The sequence below is a fragment of the Fulmarus glacialis genome, unplaced genomic scaffold (assembly GCF_000690835.1).
Source record: "Fulmarus glacialis isolate BGI_N327 unplaced genomic scaffold, ASM69083v1 scaffold36271, whole genome shotgun sequence".
Classification (NCBI taxonomy): Eukaryota; Metazoa; Chordata; class Aves; order Procellariiformes; family Procellariidae; genus Fulmarus; species Fulmarus glacialis.
The window spans coordinates 27,142-47,164 of NW_009191528.1; the positions used below are offsets into that span (position 1 = coordinate 27,142).

Here is a 20,023-nt window from a genome sequence, read left to right on the forward strand (position 1 = left end):
TTAAGCAGATGCTTTTATGGCATAACTTAAATTTTGAAAGTCAATGAAACACTGAGTTTGAAGTCCTTGATTTTTTTTTTTTTGATTATTTAAAAAAGAAAATTAAAAAAACCCAAACCAAACAACCAAAGAAGCTCTTCAAAGTTCTATTATCCAGGCACCACCACCAGTGCCACAATATAGTAATCCACTCAAGGGCAGGAGCAATGTAATTCAATAAACCTATCCTGCTACCAGTTCCTGATTTTATTTCTTAGCAATTGCCTACGCAACAATGCAACCCCAAAGCAGAATAATCATCAGGTAAAACTGTTTGTCTTTCAAAGAGACAGTCCCTCACTGTGTTTCTGCATTGCAGAGTGGTTTGAGTGCATATTCAGCCATAGGCTGAGTGCCACATTCAAAAAGTGTTTGAAAAGAGACAGAAAAATATAAGGAACTAGTAAAATGGGTAGGCAAAAGTGATACAGTCCGCATTTCTGGTCAACTCCAATGTTTGTCTAGGGAGAAGGTAGTTGGTATATCAGAAGAGGAACACGCAAAATTCATTTGCAGAAACATTGAATGCCTCCACCAAAACCAAAATGCTTTCATCTCCCCACAATTCAAACAGAATTCATATAGTCACATATGCCCATGAACTCAAACCAGTTTTCACTGCTTTTGTCCTGTCATGAATGTGATCAGCCTTATATTTTCCTTGTGGTGTCTTCTATATTCACAGCTTCAGAATATTTTGAATTGTATCTACCTCCAGCACCACTTAGAGTTCATCCTAGTGACAAGAAAATAAACAATTAAGTTATTCTGAAAGTACGAACAAAAATTAAGATTATTGGGTTTTTTCTTCTGTGATTTTAAATTTCTCTGCGGTACTAATTTTTCAACTGGGCAAATGTTTCTTAAATAGAATTCTTAACAGCTGTGTATTCATATCTCTTTTCTGAGTTAAACTGTCAATCCCAATCTTGCACTAATCAGCCTCTGTAATTTGGCACCTGCTTGCTAAATCTAGTCTAAGGATTACACTTAAGGATACAGTGCATCTCAATCATCTATCTTTAATGCAGCTGTCCCATGGATAGCTATAAATTCTGCTAAGTCTTGCCATAACTGATGTTACAGCTGCAGTATTCTCTGCTACATCTGTGGACATGGAGAACTGAGTTTGAATAAATAATAGTAACCAAACAAGACTGGAAGTAAAATGTACATGGTACTATTTGAAGATACGGCATTTAATATTTCACGGACAAAGAGCAAATACTAACATCATTTTAAAGGGCTATTCTTTCCAATAATATAAGTCTTTTGCAAAAGGCTCCACAATAACTATTCTTACCTTATTTCTAGATTTTTTTCTTTTTCCTTTATTTTGAATTGCTTCTAATTTTTCGTTCAAAAGGTCAGCAATACCTTTTGCATCTCTGCTGTCTATATATTCGCCGAGAACATTTTTCTTAAAAAAAAAAAAAAAAAAAAAATCATGTAACATGTTACCCATGCTCTACACTGAATAGAAAATCTGCTTACTTTCAGATAAAATTCAAGAGGAATGCAGGGAGGAAGACAATGGCTCTGGTAGGTTGATTTATGATTCACAGATATATTTTTGTCTCAATTTAAACAATGCTAATTGTCTTTATAGTAAGAACCACTCTTAGCTGCTAGTTTTCAAACCTACACAAATATTGAACTACAGAAGTTTTGTCTTGATCCTTAAATAAACCTGAAATAGTTACAATTTTCTCACATTTATTCAGCTAAGTATTTAATGTAGACAGCCATTACAAAGTCTGCCACTTCGTGATCTCTGTTCATGAAATCTGTCAGTGTGGGTCGCTGCTTTTGAGACCTGAAAAGCCATTACTCTTACCACACAAAAGTCTCATTGAATTTGATGGGATTGTGTGAGGAAGGATTTCTAGAACTTCCCATAAGAGATTCAGTTAAAAAAAGAAAAGGAAAGTATAATTAACAGAATTGGCCTAACTATCAGAATGCATTGAATACTTTCTCTTCAGCATTAATACATTTAAAAAGATGACTATAATATTCTTGAAATTTAATAGTTTTACAAGAATAAAGGCAATTTCTAGAACTATCTGGATACTTTTCAATTTTTTAATTTATTACTACTAATCTGTTAGTAGGAAATGTTTATCTCAACAGCCACATAGATTATTGAAATGGTTTGATAAGATTTGGTTTTGAGACAGAATACAACTAAATATTTTTAATCTATTTTCTATCTTAAAATGCATTATTTAAGTCAAAATTATAATTAAATGCCATGATTACACGGAAAGACTATTTCTTCTTAGCCAAAATGAAGTTCTCCACACTTCATTTAGAGAGAGACTTTGCCTGCTTTTGGTAGCTGGTAGTGGAATTGGTAAAGGTTGAAAAACATTTTGTCCCATGAGACCCCTGCAAAATTAAACCCTGGTTCTGGTTAGGCTCCCAGTTTAGTTACTGTTCTATTAATTTACAATTTATTATTTTTAAATAACGCATTATTACTGTATCATTGTCCTGCTATTTTAAATGTTACTGAAATTGATTATTATTGTATCTCCTGAGTATCTAAATAATGCACTTTAATATGTTACAGAAATAGTCTCTTAAGTCTTAGTGTGAAATGAAATACATCTACTAACAGTACCTGCTCACCAGCGTACACACAGGAGACACTTTACCTTTGTTCCTTGGTAGGGATAAAACTTAACAGTAGGGTAGGCTCTGATATCAGCAGTTTGACAGGTTTGAGCATACACTTGACAGTCTACTTTTCCAGCTTTTACTTTTCCTTTAATGGTCTGAAAAGAAACGTTTATTAGAAACAAACTTCAAGTTTCCATGGGTGACTGTAAGCAAATAATTTGAATAAGCCAGCAGCGCAGCTAAAAGTAAATGAAAAACGTTGCTCAAATCTTTTAAATATCTCAGAGTAGTTGCTTGCTTGCTTCTCAGACTGTTAACCGTGTATCAGAAGTCACTACATGTTCAGCAGAGCACTTCTACTTGAATTCAGGGCAAAGCACATCACAGTTCCAAAGGTCACCCGGCATAAGCTGAAATCTGTCTCAAAAGAGGGTCTCTGTGTGTGTGTCTGTGCAAGAGACAATACCCACTGGCAAGTGGGACCTAAAAGTGTGGACTTCCAATGAGAAGGAGGATCACTGGGAGTATGTGATTTTTGGATGACTGCTAAGAAATGAAGTGCTGATGAATTATATTTGAACCATTACGAGTATAACAATCCATAAATACAGTTAAAAACCTACCCTTGCAAGGATCTCAAATTCAGGAGCAAAATTTTGGCAAGGTCCACACCAAGGAGCATAAAAATCAATGACCCAGTGATCTTTTCCATTCAGAACTTTTTCTGTGAAACTCTGAGGAGTCAGGTCTACAGACACTTGTGGTAAATATCTGTGGAAAGGAAGAATAACAGTCATAATCCATTCAAAACTTTAAACATATCCGAATTCCATTTAAGCACAAGAAAAGTTTCTGAAATTAAGAATATTAGTAGTCTGGAAATCCCTGCTTTATACTTCATACTGTAAGAGAATCACTTTTTAAAAGTGGCAGACAAAATAATAATATGGTCTTCAGAAAATGGGTGGACAGTAAGGTGTATGCTATTTCACCACATTTTAAAACCTTGAGTTAAAAGATGTGGAAACTTTAACATCTTAAATTAAGCGATACATACACCTGTTTCTAATTCTTGATTTCATAGCATTTAAATATTAATTTCTCCTAGCAAGCAAGCTATATAAGCAGCTTGTAAACGAAGTTTAATGCAGTAACTTACCCCAAAGCCCAGCCTCTCAGTGAATATGAATCTCTGTGCCATCCATTGTAGCTACTATAAAAAGAAAACAAAAATCCCGTTGCACAGTAGTTTGAATTATGTTTAAAACAAACAAACAAAAAATCACTCCATAGAGTGGAGATGATGAAATAATGAACTTAAATGCATACGTTTTAGGATATATTTCTACCTTGCTTTCAAATCTGAATAAATAAGTCTCGTTAATACAATTCAAAGATACAGAATTAAGGCCTAGAAGAAGAAGAGAAGAAAGAGAAAAAAATTCTATGTCAAGAGAGTAAGAAACTTGGTTTGGAGCACATCAGCTTTGACAGCTAGAACTATTCTGAATGAAGAATCTTTGGTAATAACTCCAGATAAAATTGCAGGCTCTAAGAAACCTGAGAATTAAACTGAAGTATCTTAATATATTTTCTAATTGATGTTCATTCATTACAATAAAACAATTATTAATTATATACATTCCCCTCAATTTGACAGGAGAAAAGCCAGGCAAACTGGTTACTTGGACAAGGATATATTAATTGGACTTTCAGGGCATTGCTTAGTTTTGAAATTCCAGTGACAGGTTAGAAAAAAGATTAATTCAGTATGCATATCCACTAATTTAGAACTTTATAACAAAGTATTTTTCAGTATTTGGTCAAAATTTGACTTGATAGTTCTTGGTGATCTTTATTTTAAGAGACAAATTTCCATATTTTTGCAGGAAATAGCTGACTCATGATTAGGAATTTGGCACTTAACAGTCATATTCACCAACTTAGTTGTTTTCAACAAGAAAAAAAAAAATCTGCTTTTAAGAAAAACTTTATCTAGAAGAACTGAATAAAAGCAAGCAGTCCAATGATGAAAGCTACTGAAGTCTGCTATTATGCACTACGATGAAGAGGCATTACAATTTATTTTCTGCTATTTAATAGAACTTTCCAATTTGTAAAATAATGAAGCAACACATCTGCTATTTCAGACAGTTATCTATCTTTAAATATGCATGTGCTTTCAGAAATCCCTGGATCTTCAAACAGTACTGTGAAATGGAAGGGACAGGCTGTTTGGTTTTGGCCAGATTTGATTTCCCATAGTATTTTTTTTATTTTGTTTTGTTAGTGATTAATATTTCCACACTAATGATACAATGAATGGGATGACTAGATGTACCACAGAAAATTTTTGCAATGGTGCTAACAGACTGTTGGCAGGGAGGATGATCAGATGGCTACATCACTCTGTTCTCTAAAGATAAAGCTACAATCAATTAGGCCCTAGTAGTAGTATACGATTTAAATAACCTATTTTAACAGGCAATTAAAGTTAGAAAACTGGCAATCGATAAAGAACAAGAAATAAAAATTAAGATTCCTCAGGCGGTCTCAGTTCAAATTACTGAAATGAAATGGAAAAATAAAATGGCACTAGCTTGAGATAACAAAGTCAAATAACATCTAGGACAGTAATTCGTAACAGCCTATTTTAATAGCTGTGATGAACCTCTTCTACACAACAGAAAATGTATATTCATCTTGTTCTACATCATCTAACGTTTCCCAAAATGAAGTAAACTACTTACTAATATTGATGAGCTGTGTTTGATTTTTGAGAAAAGAGTCTTATTTCAGGATACCCTCGAACACTTTCTTGGTGACAGAAAGAATAATATTTTTGACAATCCACACTGCCTACACTGATTAATCCATTTAACATCTGAAAAAAGAAGAAAACCTACAATCAAATATGCTAATCAATAATGCTACAATTTCAGTAATACTTCAGAATTTAAGTCTTAATCACTTAGTTGGGGGAAAAAACCCAACAAAACAAACCAAGATTATCACAAGGCTTTCTTCTTTCCTGTAAATGGGTCACTGGTATCTAATGGGAGCCAGCTACCCAGGTACATTCCCATCATGCACAGTCCCATATATTTTAGTATAAGCCGCACGCACATGGCTCATGAGGCACCTACCTTGCTTCAAAAGTACATATGAGTGTGGTTATTTAGTATAAGGACTACCATGTTTCATATCATAGGCCAGTAATTATGACAGATCCTGGTACAGTGCAGATGTGCTATCAGTTGCACAGTTGGCCTGTGTCTTGAACACACTGTATTTGTTGCAAACGCCCAAACCACCTGGCATGCGCAGTGAAGCTGATGATTACTGAACGTGTACTATAGAGCTAATAACACTTCACAGACTTTTGACCAGAATATAGAATCCTGGCTAGAACTCCTAGTCTAGGTGAGTTCTAAATCGCTTAAAGTCACAGACTTGTTTCCAAAGCCCTATTTTTTTGCCCAAAGCTTCTAGTTCAAATTCCTGGAAACGTGTCCAGGAAAACCCGGATGGTTGTCAGTAAACTCATATTACCTTTGCAAATGAGAGAACGCTGTAACGACCTTGCAAAACAAGAACACCCTCTCCGATCCCAACAATTCCATATTGAAGTACGCGTAATTCAGCTAACTGACTATCAGTGTTAAAGTGTACGGTATTTAACATTCACTTACTTTCAGTGAAGAAAACAAGATCTCAGAAAAAAATCTTCCTAGTACAGGAAATAATTAAGAAGGGTAAGATTGAACTTCTTTAATCTTAAATTCAAGTCAGAGGCTTCACCAAGGTCTAAGCGCTATCTTAAAGATGACTAATGATCATAAAGAACACTGAGAATGAAGTGGCAAATTATTTCAACCAATTCTTACCTAATTTATGGATAAATCTTTTTTTCATATTTTGTTTTAAACACATGCAGAGCTGTTATCTATATAAAGCACTAAGCATCAAGGGAAGTTAGTTACTCTAAAGTTTCTTAGATCTTGGAAAACACACTTGTATCTACAGGAAAAACTGGATTACAATATCAATGTACTGAACCTTTAAAAAAAAAGAAAAACTTTTTATTTGAAACAATATAAAACTATCAGGTAGAAATTCCCTGTTTTGCCTGCGATATTAATCACTAGACTTTCTCAGTTGACAAATCTCTATGACAGCAGTTGTACCATCTCAATAATGCCATGGAACAGGACACAAAAGCAGAAAAAACATTTGAATATCATTTACCCTGGCCATTTTTTTCCATTCTGGCATTAAAGCCTGACAAGGTCCGCACCACGGAGCGTAGAAGTCAACCATCCAGATTTCCTCTCGTTTTCTTCTCTGAACTAATTCAACAAATGTCTCTGGTGTTAGGGAAACCACCGATGGATTCCTAAGATCCTAAAAAAGTAAAGACAGTTTATAGACATATATTTTGCAACAATTAGTTATCCTGTATCTAGCGCCATCACATACAAGCAGACTGTACCAAATTATGAGAGTGTCCCTCTTTTAGTGAGATTTGCTTGCTGCTGTAGGGAGCAGGGTAGCAGGTAGGGAAGACTCCACACAGAAAGGCATGGAAGCATCAAAAGTCATCCCTTCAACCTACAGTTGTATGCCTGATTTGCTGAGAAGAGCTATCAAAAAAATACAGCCAGGCTGCAAAAGGGAGGTTTTCTGCCTCTTCTCCATAAAGGGAGGTAAAAGCCAAGAAATTCAGCTTACCTGGCACGAGCAGACATTATGAGACTCAGCCATGCTATTTAGGCTGGAATGCAGAAGAATACATATGGTGCACTAAGGGCCTCTGAGTATCAGCCGAAAAAGACTGATCTCCACCTGTTCCTGCATGTGTACTCTTAAACCTGCATTTCTGGGCTGCCTGGAGAGAATGAACAATGTCTTCAAAGAGTGGAAAATAGCCTGCGGATCTAGCAGTGAGAGAACCTGAATGCTGGAGGAAAGATGGGTGCCAGAACTCTGGCAGCAACAATGAGGAGTACCAATGATTTGCAGTTCTGTGAGTTATGAAAGTTCAAGAAACAGCTGAGAAGCATGGAGGGCAGCAAGCTAATTGACAAAAATGTGAACCTCCTCCTATGTCAAGGTGTGTACATGAAGCATTTTCACCTTAATACTATAGCACTTAATACTTTTAATTCCTTTATCCTCTCTCTGAGATAGAAATCATTAATATTATTCTGCAGATTGGAAGGGATCTTAAGTTATTTCCTAATGATCTCAAAGAAATTACTTGACAGAGTAGGGAAATTAATCCATGAGGTGTCAAGTCCCTGACTGACAGTTGCTGCATCACTTTTCTAGCCCAAGGTTTTTTCACTCTGTATCTTACTAGTCTAATTAATTAAAAAAAAAAAAAAAAAAAGAAAAAAATATTAGAATCTTCCAACTAAAGAACATGTTTGTGGATGAGCTGCGTACAGAGCATGACTGCAACAAGGATTGTAATTTACGTACCTCTATAAACTCCAAGATCTGCTCAGCAGAGTGATGTCCTTCATATTCATGAACATCAGACTGATTGAACACAACTGTTGTTGGATAAGCTCGAATGTTATGCTAACAAAACAGACAAGAAGAAATTGCAAGGAATTATTAGGTTTTTTGTACTTTCCTTCAACTGCCATCGGTATCAGTGGCTCACAGCTGCTAATCTATCCAGTTTGTACAGTACAACTGCTCAGACTTACATGCAGATGGGAGTTTGAAACCATTACAAATCAGTACAGAAAAGATGCCAATTGTATTCAGAGATTGCATAGTTTGTTCTGAATTTAAAAACCAGCCAGTAGTTCTTTTGCCATGCTCCACAAATACAGGAATTAATCCACAGGCCTTCTAAGCCTTAACTTTAAAGCTATTCCCAGGCTTCAGATGAAAACGCTTGTACTGTTTGAATAACTGTATTGTTTACTGTTGAACACAAGTGCTTCCACGATCTGAATTCTTCAGCGTGTAAACACATCAAAATAAAACTTTAAAAAGCTTGTTCTTTTTTGCTCATTTTTTCATGTGTTTTAAGACATTCACATTTTAAAGATAAATACAAACATTCTAATGTAAAAAGCTCTTGTGAATAATAAAATGGGCAGTTGCAGGAAAGCTGTCAGTATTTTCTGGAATTCAGGAAAAGTAACGTCAATAATTTCTACCACGATAAATTCATTGAAGCAAAAGTTAAGCAAATTTAAACATGGAAAATTGGGCAAGATTGGGAAAAAAAAAAAAATTTCATTCCATTACTGTATCTTTAAATAAGTGTAAACCGATAAGTAACAAGCTATCTTTTACTTTGAAATTGATCCTGCACTTCTTAAGCCCTATAAAACAAAAAGCGAAGTCAGTTAGGGTAAACTGAATGAGAAGTGGTTTTGCAGACATCTTCAAAAAGTGTTATATCAATATAAAACTTGTATTTTTAAATGCTTTACTGCTTTAAGTTTTTTACCCTCTTATGTGAAGAACAAAAAGAATGCATGTATTTATATACTCACTAGAAAAAACTTTCTGGGTCTGCTTTAATTCTTTTTTTCCTCTTAAAAAAACCCAGGAATTATTAAATTCTGACACTTCCAGAGTCTTCCAATAACACTCTGAAATCAGAGCAAAATGTGACCTGTATTTTGCATTAATATATTATCTGTAATGGTTACATAGTTTGCTCCTTTGAAAAAAATTATGATACAAGTGTCCTGTTTGGTTTACTACCCTTTAAGAAAGTAATATTAAAGAACAAGCATTGTCTGCCCCTATCCCCTTACCCCCAACTAGAAGAAAATAATATTCTTTGAAAGGATTTTTTTTTTTTTCTTGCAGTTCCTGCAGCTTACCATGTTGCAAAGCCCTTCATGGACAGTACAGTCTAGTGTTCCAAATTTAAGCTGACCATAAAGATGTTTTGATGCTTTTCTCAGCTCTGGTAACAAAGCTCGACAAGGAGGACACCACTAGAAAACAAAATGCAAGTAAGCGCAATTGCTTTCCCCACAGTTGGCTCTCAGGAGAACGTAAGCTGTTTGAGATGAATAATATGCTGCTTTGACAACAGACTCCATTAAATACAAAACCCACACACTCTTAGGAACTAGTGCTGCCAAGGAATGAGAAATTACAATACTATCTCATGATGCTGAAGGACACTTTCAAGATACTGCTAGTATTTTGTTATATAGTTACATAACAGATTTTAGAAGGAGGGAAATATAGATATTAAATATTTACGGGTGCAAAGAAATCCACAAGCCATGGTTCCTTTTCTTTGTCAGGAAAATTCTGAGGTCCCAGCGTGATAACATGAGAGTTGACACTTTCTTTGGCAAATGCAACAATGTCATATAAGATCTTCTTTCCTTCAAAGAACAATGTAAAAAGGAAACGTTATTTTTCCCTACGAGACATCTCATTAAAAAACTCAGTGATAGCAACAGGAGTCCTTCAGTTCCCTTGACTGATCTTTAAACATGGTCTGCTTAAATAAATTGAACAGGTACTGGCTTGCTTTTTCTCAGGAAGACAATGTTAAACTGTCCAAACCTACACAGGTAAGACATATTCTAGGTGACAGTTGATATTTGGCTAAATATTAAACTGTATTTACGTAATATTAGCCAAATAAATGTTTTATCCAAGACAAAACATGTTTTTGTCAAACAAAATGAATGTTGTTTTGTGTCTGGACTACTGGCTGTTTTACCATCTTACTAGTGTTTGTTGAATTAAAAAGTTACTATTCTAGATACGGTTGCCTTGGCAAAGGTATTGACACAGTCAAGACCTCAAGCAAAATACATGATATCGATAAATAACAGCTTTTTAGGTGTAACTGAAGTTCCAGCTGACACAGCTCTAGTGGGCAAAGATCAAGTCTCTTCATACTCTTCATGTACATATTTGCCAGCAGAAATGAGAGTTTGTGTCTTGAAATGAACTGACAATAAGACCTTCAGGGTAATTAAGTCTGAAGTCACTGCACAATGACTTATTAAGATTTATTATTGTTCTTAGATTTTAAACTGTTGAAGCTCTTCGACATAGCATATAAAAAAGCCTGATTCTTTCGAGTATTATATTGTTATAAATACTGGAGTGAGATGACTATTGGCAAACATTCTAGATGCCATCTATTTTGTAAATAGTAAACCAAACCATTCAGAAAGGAATGTATGTACTGTAGTCCAATTTGTAATCTATGCCATTATAAAAAGATTAAAAACACTGTATGTATATGACCCTTTCTTGGCTTCTCTGCAGGAGTGGAAATTTCAGAGAGTATATAAGGCTTTTCCTGGCAGCAATCACTAGATATATGGGATCATCCTTCCCCCTTAGATATGACTAATCTTTCCTAAGTGGTCAAAAACTTCTCTCCTTTCTTCTTTATTACAGTACTGAGGTTCTGACTTAATTCTAGCAAGCTGTTTCTAATACTTCAGAGGCTGAAAAATGAGAACCTCATCTTGCATAATGGTCTTGTGCCGCATTCTGGATGAAGCTACAGCTATTGCTGCAAGCTACAGTTTTGCTTCAGGCTCTGTTCTTCTTCAACCAGAGTTTTTGAGTCCTTTCAGTGGTACACAGTAACGTAGTTCCAACCTTTCCTGGAAGGAAACTGCTACTTTGGAAATGAAAGTAAGTGGTAAAAGTCTCAATACAGATTTTCTTGGATGGAAGTCAGCAAAACATGGAATTAGTTTCAGTGCAGTGACACATGAAATCAAATCCAAGTTTCTCAAGTTGGCAGCACTGTATAACCAGCATGTTAAGCCTCTATGAAGGGTGTGCCTTACAGCATTCTTTGCTTATCCTACCCAAAGCAGAAGCCATCCTGATCAGCTTCAGAGATTTCATTTGTATGTAATCATGTAAATGACATTGAAATAGACAGAGTAGTAGAGACAAAATACATCTCTTGGTATCTGATGACTGCTTACCCAGGAAAAAAAGAAAAAAAACAAAAGGAAATGATACGTTTGTGCAAGGCTACACTAAGGTCAGAGGAAAAATAGCAAATACTAAAACTACAAAACCGTTCCTTGGGAAAACAAATGCAGTTTGCCAAAGATAGTGTCATCTCAAAGTGGTTATGTAATGATTTAAACTTGCCAAAGTTTCCCTTACCATGATGAATTTCATAATCTCCAGTTCCTTTTCCTTTGAAGACTGCTAAACAAGGCTGATAGACATATAGTTTGTTGCAAATGGTTGGTGAGGAAAGACAGTCAAACTTGCCAACCTATTTAACAGACAGTGCCATTTTAATTAAAGCATCCTAATTTATATAGATTAATTTATTTGGAAAGGCAATAAGAGTTAGGATAGATTCATTAAAAAAAGGTAAAAATATGGAAAAGTAGTAGCCTTTTTATAAGCACAGAGGTCTTAGGGCAATCTTGTAACTATGACATTTGAGGAAAACTACTAGCACAGCTGTATTAGGCTGTTTTCTAATTTTTAATTTAAAGGTCAAAACGGGGAATAAAACGATAAAGAATCCTCTTTTTTTTCCCCCTCCAAACAAAATAGCAAGGAAGCAAAAAGACACCTAAAATAAATGTGACATTAAAATTCTTCTAGTCAATGCAACAATTTTTTAAAAATACATATCTTATAGAATAACACAATCCATGTGTCTTTAGTACAAAGTTTGAATTTGGTTTCTTTTTATTAAGAAAATTTTCAAGATAATTATAGGGTTTTCCGAGTAGTTAAAATACAGTTTCACATACATCAATTTGATGTTGAAGTGTTAACTTTTAATTGTTAACTGAATGGGATCTGCAGCAACATTTCCCATGAGAGAGCAGATTTAAAAGACAATCTTTCCTAACTACTTTTAAATTATTCAAACCCTATAGGAAACTTCATTGCTTGCTTTTAATTAAAAACTTTACTACAGACCTACCATATGATAGTATATCTCTTTCAGTACCAGAGGTGGCAGGTGGTAGTAACAGTTAATGAAAAACATACTGACTTGTTCTCTGAATTTAAATGGTATTTAACACTAGATGAGTGAGCAGTTTTACCTGAATATGTTCATCTTTAAGTAAAAATTTAAGTTTCTTAAATTCCTGTACATTTGATTTATCACTCTCCCCAAACTGGAAGAAAAGCAGCCATCGGTGATGAGCCACACGATCCTTTAAACGAAGGGAAAAAAAAAAAACAAAACAACAAAACCACAATAAAAACATGGAGAAAAAAATATTATTCCCAATTTATACCAACTTGTAAATTCCTTTTAGGTTTTATAAAGGCAAATGCCCAATTATTCATCTGATCTCTGAGTGACCTCCTCCACTCAACAAATTCTTTCATGTAGTCCCTCCACTAAACTTCATTTTACTGCATCATAAGTGGGAAAGAGGAAAAAATCTGAAAACAGCCAGCTACATGCTACCGTCGAATACCTTTTGTTTCCATGTGTGTTTCCTATTGTAGATCAAGCTGCTAAGTGCTACTACAACTGTGAAGAGAGGTTTCCTCTTTTTTTTCTCCAAGACATGAGTAACTTTTATGACTTCTAGTTTCAGTTCATACATAACTTATCATGGATTAACAAGTATTTTTTTGTTTCTTACTGACAAAATACATTTAAAATAAAATTCTCTACAATGTAGTTGATTTAAAAAACAATCAGAAAGATACAGTTGCAGAGTGAGTTGCACTAGCAACTTCGTGGTTTTCTATTTTCCTATTGAATAAATGCCCCCCCCTTGTTGTTTTGCTAAACAACAAAAGTGAATGTAGACAATATTAAATAATTTTGGCTACAGAGGGGGGAAAAAAAAAAAAGTCATTTTCAGTTAAATAAATACTAGGTTGTTGTATCAACAGGATTTGAAAAATGTAAAAACCAATGATAAAAAAAACCTAAAAATACATTATTTAAAGAAATCTTAACATATTTTTTAAAATTTACCTCTAAGGATGCTGCAGAGATAATTTCAAAGTCTGGCAGATGCTGCATTACTTCCTGATATATTTCTCTGGCATCCAAGGAGTTAAGAAACTAGGAAGGAAAATTAACTGTGTTTATTATAAGAAATTACAAACATCAACCTGATTGTTGATGATTAGTACTCAAAGTGTCAGGGAAATTATTCTGATTTGTTCCTTTCCATCAACTGAAGAGTACAGTTAATAATACGTTATTTGATCAACTTCTTTTTCATACATATAGTTTCACAAATACCACGCTCAGAATACTGCTTTTTAGCTTGTTTTCCCACAATATTAAACTCAAGATACCGTATTTTGTCATAAACGCATGCTAAAAGTCTCAAATTCAAATTTCAAACCAAATTTTCCAATCAAGTTTACAAGTTTTTCAATCTAGTTTTACAGCCTTCCTTAACTGCACTGTACAGATATTTAAGTTTCAGTAATTTTTTCTATTTAGGAAGCAATATGAATTAGTAACTCAGAGTTGATAAGTTACAAGGTTGAAAGTAGGTAGGTTACAAATTTAATTTCCTCCTTTTAAAGATATAGAAAGGAACAAGTCATGCTTCAAACTGAGAAATGTCTCCCATCAATTAAGGAAGTTAAAACTACAAACGTAGGAGGAGGTTGCAATATTACAATATAGCCGAACAGCATAACCCGTACTGACAGACAACGTAGGAGTACTTTTACCACACGTGCCAGTACTCCGTTCAGAGTAGCATTTCTCAAACTCGTGATACCTGGGGCATATTCCTTCTGGAATAAAAATTGGGGGCACATGGCAAATCTCCCAAGCTTGCCCAGGATAGTGGGTAGCAGCTTCAGAACTAGCTCTTGGGCCTGTCACAGAGCACATCCCACCCCTGGATTCCCACTGCTGCTCAGGGAGGCTCCTGAGGAGGTGGCTAGGCAGAGCCACAGGCTGCTGCTACTGCAGCGTACTCCTGGTCACTCTCCCAGCATACTAGCAAACTGGGGACCACCTCTGGGGATCACTGCCTTAGAAGCTAGGAGAGATATAAACTCATACCAGGCATACAGGCTTAGAAGAAAAAAGAAAAAAGCATCTTTTCAGTTGTATATAATCAATCTAGAAATTATTTATACTTATATTTATATTTATTCCTTTGTCATTGTCATCACCTTATTTTATCTAAATACAGAACAGTTGAGAAACAACTCGTACCAAAACACCTCCTTTCTCTTTGTTATTTATCGTGGCTCCAGGTGGAAAGTATGCTGTAGTACTAGATGAGATATCTAAATTATCACAAAGCTCACCCTGGGTGCCACAGTCCATCCAGCCTACATTAACAAGACCTTCCTGTAATAAAAAACAAGAAACCACCACAAAACAACAAAACCAAACACAAAACCAAAGAGTATTTTTTAATTTCAGGTTCAGAAATGCTTTTGAAAATCCCAACAGAAGCAATTATATACAACATTTAGAAAATGGAAGGAGACCACATTGTAATTAATTAGTTTATATTCATTCATCTTTTATAAAATTCTTTAAAAAATTAATGTTATTCCAATAGCTACTAAGTCAAAATATTACACTCTTCTGAAAGTTAATGGGTGAAATCTTGGTTCCACTAAACTCAGTGAGAGTTTTGGCTACAACTTTATGCTTTCACTTCTCTTATTTTGTTTTAACTATAATAGGTAATGCTTTCAAAGTGAAACACTGCTTACCAACATGCCGGCTAGCTTAAGGCGTGTTTGGTAACTCAAGCAATCTGCAAAATAAAAATCATTTATTTACAAACATAAAACTTAAAATTATTAATGCACGAAACCTACTCTTGTTTAGAATTACCCCTTTCCTCCCTACAAAAGTGACATTTCAAAAAGCATGCTTCCTGGCTATTCATCCGGTATTTCAGTGACTTGACATTGTAACATCTAGTAATCAGCACTTGATGGTTGTCTAAGTTAAAAATAACATGAATAACATTCTCTTGCTTCATCAACACAGAATTCTCATTTTAAAAATTTTAAAATTTTATTTGCTATACTAAGACTGACCTTTAAAATTTCTTCTTAACCAATGTTTGGAAAAAAATAAAAAAAACCCAAGAGGTATCTACATACTGTCTAGAGGTATCTACATACTGTCTTGGAATGTGATTTGATGGAAATATCAATTTTCTGTGATTCAAATAATAACTCACTATAATAAATACGTCATATGATTTAATTACCCATCCAGACTTTGGATAGTTACCTACTGACGCGGGTTTTTTTCTGAAATAAGAAGATGCATCAACCTCACTTTAATTGAGCCAAAGTTGCAAACTTAATAACAAAAGGACTGCAACTTGAAATCAAGCTATTTACAAATATAAATCCAAGACTGCAGCTCTGGTTATTCAGTTCACAGAGCAAAGGTCTCTTCATAAGACCGAGAAATCTTTATTTGTCAAAGGTGTAGTGCATTTACTTAGCTCTACCAGCTAACTAAGGCAACTTTCTCATATACCATATCCAGTACTGATCCCAAGAAAGTCAGTGACAAACAGCTACAAAAAATAACGCAAATCTATATTCTGTCATGACATCAGCGGTAAGAGCCAATTACTATGTCCAAACCTAACTTAACAGAAAATATTTCTTGAGTATTGCTGGTTTAATGGGGAGATACATCCTTTCTTCTACTCAGCTATCATGACAAGCTGGCATGCACCTATGTAATATCTGTCATTTGAGCCTGAGCTGGAAACTGAAGTCAGAGGCCTTTTCTGCCAGTTCCCTCCCTGAGGGGTTACACTTGAGTGCTGCTGTAATGACTCACGTGACAGAAGCACAATAGCATAATCTTTCTATTAATGTCCCTTTTGACAAACTGCCTCTAAAACGGAGGCCCACAGTCCAAATACTGTGATAACCTAAGATGTTTTACAGCTTTTTATTAGAAGCAAAAGGGGTTATGCCACTATCAGCAAAAGTACTTTTTTTCCATTTGCCTTATTTGAAAAGTACGTAATACACCTACCCCCGCGTTCAGCACAGAAGGTGATCAGCCAACCAATGCCAGAAGCAAATGAAGTTTCAATGGCATTAACAAAGTTTCCTAAGAGTGAAACAATTTGCATCAGTTTGTGGCTCGTTAAACATGACTATGAAACAAGAAGGCTTTATATTTATATTAGCAAATTACAGTGAACTATTTTTAATCTCAAAAATAACTTAGTTGACAGAATCAGTTGTATACATAGTTTCTGACATATTTTATATTGTAAAAGCAATTTCAAGAACAACACCCCAAGCAAAATATGTGAACATTACCTGCCCATAACTCAGTGACTGTGCTTGTAACATACTGCACAGCAAAGTTCTTTAAGCTCTCTTTTGACCTGTCTCCATAATATTTCACTGGTTGCTACAGAAAACAAAGAATAAAGTTTATAAAGTTAAAAAAAAGAAAAAAAAACCCCAAAACCTATGCAACCACGGGACACCCTCCCCGCCTGCCCCAAACCTTAGCTCTAACTGTTCTCTGCCTCCCATATTGGAATATTTGGAATTTAACTTTTATTGAAATTTTATAATGTGATTTCTTTCCAAGTCCAGCAACACAAGGATAATTTAGTCTTAGAAACACCAACTCCCAATGATTATATTTCTATTTAAGTAAAAACTGCTTGCCGTCAGTCCATTTAGTGTATGCACAATCTCTGCGTTCAACCTCTCAAATCTTACCATTATCAAAACGTACCCAAGTTCAATTCAAGTTCAATTTGTACACCACCCCTGGCACCACTACTTAACAAGCAGCTATAAAGCATGATGTACATAACGCAGCTAGCATGGAGGAAATCTTGTGGAAGGAATTTCTACATTTCTTTAGGTACATGATCATATTCTTTGCACTCAAAACCACAGACTATTCTTTGTATTTGAAAAGTCCATTACAATACTGTAAGAGAAACTGTTCAAGTAGATTTGTTGCTTTGCTACAGCACCACTGCCGACAGTATATTCCCAAATCAGAAGTGATACGTTGCACGGTGAAATGATTCAAAAAAAAGCACTGTATAAACCAGATATCTATTTTTGAAGTTAACTTTCTAAATTAATTTAACCAAGGTGAAGGAAGAGAAAAAGTAATTTATCAAAAGGAAGTAATATATTAAAAGGAAAATCTTTATATAAAGATCTATGATTGAACAAGTATTAAAGAAATACTCTTCCAGATTTCAGTCTTTCTAAAAACGCTTGAAGTTTTATCACTCACCATTCCAGTTTTGAAAACATACAGACTGGGATAACTGTTAATCCCTTTAATTCGACAAAGCATTCTATTATCTCCACAGTTGACAGCTCCAATGCGTATTACTCCATCCATCTCCTTAGCAAACTCCCTCCACTAGAAAAAAAAGAAAAAAAAAGGATATTTTCCTATAAAGATATAATGAAAAATCAGCACATGTTTTATTCCTGGCATCTTGAATTGTTGTCTCTGGTTTCAGCTTCAGTGTAAAAAATACACTATTGAGTTTTACGCTGTTAAAACCAAGAATTTTCAGAGTTAATTTGCTTGTTACACATACCGTAGGTGCTAACTCATGGCAGTGGGAGCATCGGGGAGAATAAAAATTCACAAACCATAGTTCTCCTGAGTTAACAGCAGCATCTACATGGAGAGAAGAAAATTGTAATTACGTAATGCACATCTACAATGTAGTTATATCTAGAATGTACATTTTTACCATATCATTTTCCCCAAGAGCTGAATTAAGTATTTATATCTCATATACAGTTAGTAACAGTAACTCAGATGGGATAAAGACTGCACCTCACTTGCACATACTCACTGTTGTAGAAAAGTGCGCAAAGATCATATTTCAGAGGATATCAGCACCCTGACTTTCAACATCTGTTCTACTAATTAAGAATAAATTTACTCTCTACAGATTAACCTAGCTGAAATGTGCGATAGTGAAAGTCTGGTTACCTTAAAAACAAAATACAAGTTCTGAAAGATTTTTACCCACTAGAACTTTCCATTTCCTTATATCGCTTCACGTATTTTCTGGGTTCCACCAGGCAATCTTTTTATGTAGAATCCCTGTCTAATAGGTGAGAATGCAATCTAAAAATCCAAGTTAATATAATTACTAGAAAAATCAGGGGAAACACTTCCTATCAAGTGCATTTTTAGCCAAGAGACCAAAAAAATAGTAATGCTACATTAGGAGAAATAAAACGTTAATTCAGATAATTTCCTCTTACAGATCTCACAAAAATCTCTTTCAAACTTAATATAAACTGTATTGCTATTCATCTATTTGCTAACTAGCATTTATCAGGAAGTGTAAAGGGTTTGGGGTTTTTTTGTTTTCTCATCTGAAGATGATTTTCTGACAGTTTTTTGTATAGATAGGTAATAGAAGTCTATAGATATACAGCTTAGAATGTAAAAATTGTTACTTTGGGTTGCCATATTGTCAAACAGATAGTTATTTATTTAAAACTTACCAAATTCTCCTCTATCCAATGTTATAATTTCAGGATCATCATCATAAATACCTATTAAAAAAACCAACAATTGCTTTTTATTTTTGCCATCTTTAAAATGAAGAAACAATCATCTTATTCAAAAGACAGAAAACAGAAGACAGTATCTTTAAATTGAAATAGTAAGCTAGCAAAGATAGTTTTTTTACAACAAAGCTATATTTGTTTAGTAATATGTAACCGTAGGTCAATCTCTTGCAAACTCCCGCACCCTCATGCTACAAAAACCACCATCAGAACAGAAAAGTTCTTTTGGTGTTTTAGTAGACCAACCACCAAGTGAGCACAGAACTTGAACTACCACTGATATGGCAAGAGTATTAGAAATAACATCAACCAGCTGTCAGATTAAAATTAAAGCTTCAGCTCTCAGTGAGAGAGCTATATGTAATATCTGGAAGCTTTCACTTCTTCTCTTAGCCTCTGGTTATCTAAACTATTTAGATCACAAAGGCGTTTCAGCCACAAGCTTTTCCACTAACAGAATGTGTGAACGCAGTGGAATGAAGTGGACAGAATAAAAGTAAGGAAGACAGTTTTTCTAAAAAGCTAACCAGTCCTACCTGGAACATCACTACAGAACAGTCTACTACTTCAAGTATGCAAGAAAGGCAGTGCAGAGATACCAAAAATACTATTAGGCAGCATTATATTATGCTACTATGGCTACAGATCTTTTACAGTACCTAACATGGTGAGATGCCATTTCACCTGAGGTATACAAGGATTAAATGCAAATAAATAATGAGAGAAATTAATTTCTACAGGTGACAAGGTACTTTTTATATTACTATCCATTTATATATCATGTAATATAATACATATACTCACCCATACATATATATAAAATATCTATATTTTT

The 20,023-nt window shown here is 34.7% G+C and overlaps 1 protein-coding gene across 1 annotated transcript; it reads right to left on the bottom strand.

Moving 5' to 3' along the window:
- Nucleotides 1-263: 263 nt before the first annotated feature.
- On the bottom strand, nucleotides 264-19,173 carry DNAJC10 (DnaJ (Hsp40) homolog, subfamily C, member 10; the record flags this gene model as incomplete). Its single annotated transcript, XM_009586730.1, has 20 exons — nucleotides 264-775; nucleotides 1,343-1,459; nucleotides 2,700-2,819; nucleotides 3,288-3,435; nucleotides 3,824-3,877; nucleotides 5,415-5,548; nucleotides 6,913-7,068; nucleotides 8,149-8,250; nucleotides 9,522-9,638; nucleotides 9,913-10,040; nucleotides 11,809-11,923; nucleotides 12,717-12,830; nucleotides 13,613-13,702; nucleotides 14,825-14,962; nucleotides 15,337-15,380; nucleotides 16,637-16,714; nucleotides 16,930-17,023; nucleotides 17,879-18,010; nucleotides 18,195-18,277; nucleotides 19,123-19,173. Coding segments are annotated over 20 exons (2,027 nt in total), but the record flags the coding sequence as incomplete, so codon positions are not given.
- Between the last annotated feature and the right edge of the window lie 850 nt (nucleotides 19,174-20,023).